The 6,956-nt window shown below is 44.6% G+C and overlaps 2 protein-coding genes across 3 annotated transcripts; both read left to right on the forward strand.

Moving 5' to 3' along the window:
• Positions 1 to 234: 234 nt before the first annotated feature.
• LOC147962756 (F-box protein At5g07610-like) lies at positions 235 to 1,727 on the forward strand. Its single transcript, XM_087536444.1, has one exon. The coding sequence runs from the start codon at positions 324 to 326 to the stop codon at positions 1,527 to 1,529; it is 1,206 nt and encodes a 401-aa protein (XP_087392570.1). The 5' UTR covers positions 235 to 323; the 3' UTR covers positions 1,530 to 1,727.
• A 2,907-nt stretch (positions 1,728 to 4,634) lies between these two features.
• On the forward strand, positions 4,635 to 6,690 carry LOC147962757 (uncharacterized). 2 transcript variants are annotated; one of them, XM_087536964.1, is made up of 3 exons: positions 4,635 to 4,935; positions 5,379 to 6,197; positions 6,650 to 6,690. In XM_087536964.1, exons 1-3 carry the CDS (start codon positions 4,635 to 4,637, stop codon positions 6,688 to 6,690), a joined length of 1,161 nt encoding a protein of 386 aa, XP_087393090.1. The 2 variants fall into 2 exon arrangements, with proteins under 2 accessions (XP_087393090.1, XP_087393091.1); XM_087536965.1 differs by having other exon boundaries at positions 4,635 to 4,932.
• Positions 6,691 to 6,956: the final 266 nt, after the last annotated feature.

Here is a 6,956-nt window from a genome sequence, read left to right on the forward strand (position 1 = left end):
GGCGCCGGCGGCTGCACTCCGCCGCCCCTCCAGAAGGCACGGCTCTCCGCCCGCCCTCCTCCGCGTTCCTCCCGTTCTCCGCCACGCCTCCCCTTACCACCGCCGTCCAGCCCTGCCCCGGCCTCCTTCGACCTAGCCCTAGCCCATCCGGGCGACCGGCGGCGGCCCTCCGGCCCTGCGCTGGGAACGGTGAGCGCCCCTAATTATGTTGCTTCTCTCGGTGATCCTGCTACCCAATTCCAGTTTGGTTCGCGTGTGTTGATGATTCTCTTCCGGTCTTTGTTTTCACTTTTCAGGAACCCTAGCTCACTCAAGATTGAAGCATGAGCCGCCGACGTTCCTTGGTCGCGATCGCGACGGCCCTCCCGCTGGAAGACGAGGACCTTCTCCGTGAGATCCTCCTCCGCCTCCCTCCGCAGCCATCCTCGCTCCCCCGTGCGTCCGCCGTATGCAAGCGCTGGCGCAACATCCTCTCCGACGACGTGTTCCTCCGCCGCTACCGCAAGCACCACCGGAAACCTCCTTTGCTCGGCTTCTTCAATGGGGATGTTTACACAGAGTACCACTTCACTTCCGTCCTGGACTTGCCCGACCGCATCCCTGCCGCCCGCTTCTCCCTGCGAGTCCCCATGCCCAAAGACATCATACCCTACAACGAACGTTGGAACCTAATGGGCTGCCGCCATGGCCTCGCCGTCCTAGTCAACTTGTCGCAACGCCAGATCGTGGTGTTGGATCCCCTAAGCCGGCAACAGTACCAGGTGACTTGTCCACCAGGGCTCATGCTTGGGCAGGACTACATGGTGTGTTGTCATGCTGCGGTGGTGTGCGCTGACAATGAAGATGGGCATGTGCACAGCGATTGCTTCTCGAGGCCGCTCAAATTGGTCTTTATCTGGGTCACCGAGAACCTACAAGACACGCACAGGCAAGCATTCGCTTGCCTCAGTTGCCTGTATGAATCGGTGTCTGGTCTATGGGGAGATATTTCCTCTATGGAGTGTACGTATGAGGTTTATGACATAGGGCCTAGTGTCCTTGTTGAGAATGCACTTTGTTGGTTGCTTTTTGGAAGTGATGTCCTTGTATTTGATCTTCAGAGTCAGAGCCTTAGTGTGATCAAGAAGCCGATAGACACCGACTCCTATGGATCAGTCCAACTCTTACGGACAGATGATGGTGGACTTGGCCTTGCATATTTGTTGGAACTGACCATCCAATTATGGGAGAGGAAATCAAACTGTGATGGTGTTGTCAGTTGGGTGTTGTTGCAGAAAACCATTCAATTGGAGGAGTTCTTTCCACATGGAGTGTTTAGTGACTTCAAAACGGTACTGCTATCGGGGTATGATGAGGACACAAATGTTATTATTCTGTCTGCGGTGACTGGCGTGTTCATGCTCCAACTTGACTCCATGCAGATCAAGCATATTATCAAAAGAAATAGCATATGTTACCTCACCTTTCATCCCTACACAAACTTCTATACTACAGGCAATACCTCCATGCCTACACGGGACAAACAGTAAAGTCTAATTTGTTTGTTTTGCAGATTGCTTGTGCTACCTGATTGCTGTAATATATATTATTCTTGTGATTAAAGACCAACGTTAACTAGGCATATAAGAATATGCTAAGTTGTTTGTTTCTTTGTTGGTCTGGTGCTTTATGGTGATGTAATTTCTTGTAATTATTGGGCTACATTAAAGCTAGAAAAGGAATATAACTATTGCTTTGATTCATGGCCCTGAACCTTCCGCCCTCATCGCTCTAAAGTTTGGTGTGGCTACCCACCTGAGACCCGGTTACGTACTTCAAAGAAACCAAGACATGCATGTGGGGAACAGTCTGACCATCATTGTTTGGTTGCTACATTATCCTTTTGCAGCTCTGCTAGTCTATCTGAAAACTTTTGTTAAACTGAATCTATGTTTGCATTATGTTTTCAGTAACTTGAAACACATATCTTTTTTGGCATTCCGAATGTGTTGCTATACATATATATTTATGTATCTATAAATCTGTCGTCCATCATTTCTCATACTACTCATTATTTTAGAATGTGCTCCGGGAGTGCAAGACAAAACATTCACACAGAGGATGTATTTGCCTTTGTGGGCTAAACTTACTCTGGTCTTTAAGAGTGCAATGAGGGCACAAGGAGACATGTGAAAATAGAGTGTCCCGATGCTTTTTATTTCTGAATCGGCCCATGTTACATTCATGCGCTGCGCCATTCAACTGCAAAGAGTACTTGACCCCCCAAAAATTCTTGATGTATGAATTTCAAATGGCAGTCCAATTCTGGATCTTGCCGTCAAATATTTTCTCATTCCAAGTAGCACTAAAATTTGTTTGTGGTTTTGGATATACAATTTCCGACGGTCCATAAAGTCACCAAGTTCTTGACAGAAAACCGGGGAGTGGAGAATAATAACTTTTAGTGTGTAAACCTCCTTATCCTGTGATTAGAGTAGACTGCAATATGTGCTCTCTTGCTGTTTGTACATTGATGAGTTGGTAAAAGACGCAAACAGGCTTGTATACTGTTTCTTTTCTACATGTCTTTGCTAAATTCTATTATTTCACTGCTCGTTGTTGTTATTGTAGAGGTCACGTGCGTGTACACCCCCCAAACACACGTCCTCTTCATTCTGCTGTTCCTCGTCATGCCGGACTGAAACATTAGTTCAGTAAAAAAATATTTACCAAAGAAAATGCATGACACAAATATGCAAACTTAATTGTAAATTTAAGCATCTCAATTCCTCTCCAAGTCAAAAATATATCTTCTTTCCTGGCAAAACAATATATTCTTTTTCTCTTTGAAATGGAAATAAAATATTATTCACAAAAAAGAAAAAAAGTAAGAACAAAAATTTGCATGTAGACCAAGTGGACAGCTATTGTTCATCATCGACAATCGAATACACCTACCCAGTTCAGATCCTACGTCCGCTCAGACGAGCTACTACCCTTCCTCGCCGGTGTCGCAGCGGGAGGTTGAAGACCACCTCCAGGAGATCCTCCTTGGCTTCCCTGCACAACCATTGCCCCTCCCCCACACCTTCCCTGGACGACCTCGACTTCCTTTGCCACTTCCTCAAGCACCATTGGAAGCCTCCTCTACCAAGGTTTATATTTGATATTCTCTTCAAAGCAATCCAATGGAAAGGTGGCAGTCCCAGTGCATCACAAGGCAATGGCGATCAAGAGGCATCATCGACCGTTGAAGGTGGGCCACATGCTTGACCCGAGAGAAGTATCGCACGGCTCGCTTGGCTGTCTGGCTCTACTTGGGTTTTTTCAAGAAATGTCTATTTTGTTTTTAAGTGGAGTGCATTGTAGGTCCCTAAACTATTTGAAGGGTGTCATGTAAGTAATGGCCGGTGAAGGAAATAGGCAAATAAATTCAAATTCATGAATTTAAAAGAATGTTCGCATCGTTCGTGAATATGGAAAAAAAGTATGCGTAGTATGCGAATATGGAAAAAATGTTCAGGACTTAAAAAAATGTTCGTGATATTGGCAAACATTTTTTTAAAGTCGTGAAAGTATATGCATATTCATGAACATTGTTTTCATATTCGCGAACGACAGAAACATTATTTTAAAGTGGTGAAAGTAAATGAATGTTCATGAACATTTTTTATATTCGCGAACGATACGAATATTTTTTTAAAGTCGTGAACATTTTTTCCATATCCACGAACACGTTTTTAAAGTCATGAAAGCATATGAATGTTAGCGAACAACTTGAATATTTTTTTAAAGTCGTGAACATTTTTTCCATTTTCATGGACACTTTTTGAAAGTCCTGAAAGTATATGAATGTTCGCAAACATTTTTTTCATATTCGCGAACGACGCGGACATTTTGTTAAAGTTCATGAATTTGAATTTATTTGCATATTTCTATGACCAGGCGTTACCTTGCAGGCCCCCGGTCCGACGTGCCCTGGGTTAATTGCGCCAGCTGGCCGGTCAGGAGGAGTTTGACAGATTTTGAACCTGAATGACAGACTTACTGGACTTCAAGGACCTGGATGCCTGTTTTCATAGTTTGAGGATCTATATGACACCCCTGAAATAGTTTAGGGACCTACAATGCACTTCACTCTTTGTTTTTTAATAGTAAAAACGTCTATTTCATTTTTTTCGAGACAAAGAAACGTCTATTTCGAAGTTCAAAAAAAAACATCTATTTCGTGTTCTACTCGGAAAGCGTCAGCCAGTTTATTGGGCCTTATTTATTCGGCCCTCGTTGGGATTCATCACATTGACCAAGCAATACGACGATATTCTCCCCAAAAAAACGAAGCAATAGACGGAGAGAAGAAAACAAACTCACCTATCCCACCTTGCGTCTCTCCGGCGAACCGCGCCCAGCGCCGGCGGCCGCCCTCCCGCAAGCGCTCCGGCGAGTCCTTCCCTCGTTCCGGCACGCCTCGCCCTGCCTCCGCCTTTCGAAGCTTCCCCGACCCCGGCCGATCGAGCTCCTTTGCCTAGCTCCCCCGGCGATCGAAAGTGTCACTTCGGCTCTAGTTTCTCTCCAATTTCACCCTGAAGAAATACCGGTGGGCGCCCCTGGTTTCTCCCCAATTTCAATTTGGTGTACAACCTTGAGACTCAAGTATGAGCGGCCACTATTCCAAGCGCGCGACGGCCCACCCGCTGGACGACGAGGACGTCCTCTGGGAGATTCTTCTCCGCCTCCCTCATCCATCGTCGCTCCCCCGCGCGTCCGCCGTCTGCAAGCACTGGCGCAGCATCCTCTCCGACGCCGGCTTCGCGCGCTGCTTCCGGAAGCACCACCGTAAGCCTCCTCTTCTCGGCTTCTTCAGCGGCGGCACAAGATTCAAGTTCAGTCCCGTGCTAGACCCGCCGGACCGCGTCCTGGCCGGGCGCTTCACGCCACTACACACCCGCAAAGGCTGCGAAAACATGTTTTAGAGCCTATGCACCCGGGTACTCCTTATCCAACCACTCATTCCTGCATCACGATTCATGCAAATAATTTTCTCTTTTTTGACTTCAACTTTGCAGCACAACAAAGCTCTCTATGTAGAATGTGGGATAAAACTTACAGATTTTTTGGTCCAACATAAATATACAAAATGAGATTTGTTTGATTAAAAAAATCTTATTTTTCATATTTATGTCGGACAAAAAAATCTGAAAGTTTTATCTCACATTCTAGTTACAAAGTTATGTTGTACTGCAAAGTTTGAAGTTCAAGACATGTTTTATATGAGAGGAACAAAAAAAAGAAAATTCCATGTAATAAGGTAGTTGTGTAGCACAGATGTCAAAGCAACATTGGAGTGCTAGGATAGTGAGGCCCGGGTGCATAAGCTCACAAAATCTGCATTCGCAAAGGCTGGATCTGCACCGGGTGCCGCCATGGCCTCGCCGTCCTGCTTGAAGAGTCTTTGCGCAAGGCCATCGTGTGGGATCCTCTCACCGGCCGGCGACACCGTGTGGCTTTTCCGCTGGGGATAGAAGATGACGATGACGTTTCAAGATGGCATGTCGTGGTGTTGTGTGTTGATGCCGAAGATGGGCACGTGCATGGCGATTGCTTCTCTAGCCCGTTCAAATTGGTATTGGTCAACAACGGAGGCAAAAATACGTTCGCTTGTGTGTACAAATCGGTATCTGGTGTGTGGGGAGATATTGTCTCGCTGGCCTCTACACCTAGGATATTTTTCACAAGGCCGAGCGTCCTTGTTGGGAATGCACTTTGTTGGACGCTTTGCAGAGGTGGCGCCCTTGTGTTTGATTTTGAAAGTCAGAGCCTTTGTGTGATGGAGAAGCCCGCGGATGCCCATATTAACCATCAAACGTATGGGTCTGTGCAGCTCTTACGAACAGAGGATAATAAACTTGGTCTTGCCACTTTGTCAAAATTTACCATCCAGTTATGGGAGCGGGAATCAAAATGTGATGGTGTTGCCAGATGGGTGCTGCTGCAGAAAACTATTGAGCTAGAAGGGCTCTTCCCACACTCAATGCAAAGTGGCCACGAAAGGTTTTTGTTGATAATGGGGTATGAGGAGGACACAAATGTGATTGTTCTTTCTACGACAGTTGGAAACTTTCTGCTCCAAGTTGAATCGATGCAAATCAGACATATTACTCATACAAGTAAAACATGTTACGACCCCCTTCATCCGTACACAAATTTCTATACTGCAGGTAATACAGTAATCCCAATTTGTTTGTTTGGCTTGGATTCCTTACATTTAATTTTCGTTCCTGATATTTCTCATGTGATTAAGGATCCATTGAATATATATAAGAATGCATCGAATTAGTTGTTTCTTTGTCACCAAGGTGATTTATGGCAATGTAACATGTTGTTATTACTAGGCAATATTAAAGCTAGAATAGGAATATAACAATTGCTTTAATGTCTAGCAATTTACAAATGCTGACTATGGTTTTGTGCACATAATGATCTCTTCACCAAGTGGTTTCTAACAACCGGAAACTGGGTACAATTGCACTAAGAGAATATAGTGATATCATCTGCTATGTGAAATAGTTAACGAATTAGAATTTTCATTGGTTTTTTGGGCACATATGCCTTCTCATTGATCCCAATTCTCTTAGAATTTTCATTGTTTTTTGGGCTTCTTTGCTTGTAGGCAGGGGAGTTGGGTGGAAATGGTTGGATCTAGAACTGTGAAAGCATGAAGTCTGGTGATGTGCTATCCTTGTTGAACAAGTGAGGTAAATTTATCGTTTTGCTATGTGTATATGTTTTTTGCTTGGTTCTTCAGTTTATAGAATAATGCATGATTAATTGATTTAGGTTTGTAGTGCATGAATTTGATTAATTTCAGTTCTTACACATCTAAAAAAATGTTCTTTTGATTAGAATCAGCGCTTTGTACAGATTCTCATATGTCATGATACACAAAGTAAATCTTGAATAACCTAACAATCTAGAAG

The sequence above is a fragment of the Triticum urartu genome, chromosome 7A, assembly GCF_056163025.1.
Source record: "Triticum urartu cultivar PI428250 chromosome 7A, HENAU_Tu73, whole genome shotgun sequence".
In the NCBI taxonomy this organism is placed as follows: Eukaryota; Viridiplantae; Streptophyta; class Magnoliopsida; order Poales; family Poaceae; genus Triticum; species Triticum urartu.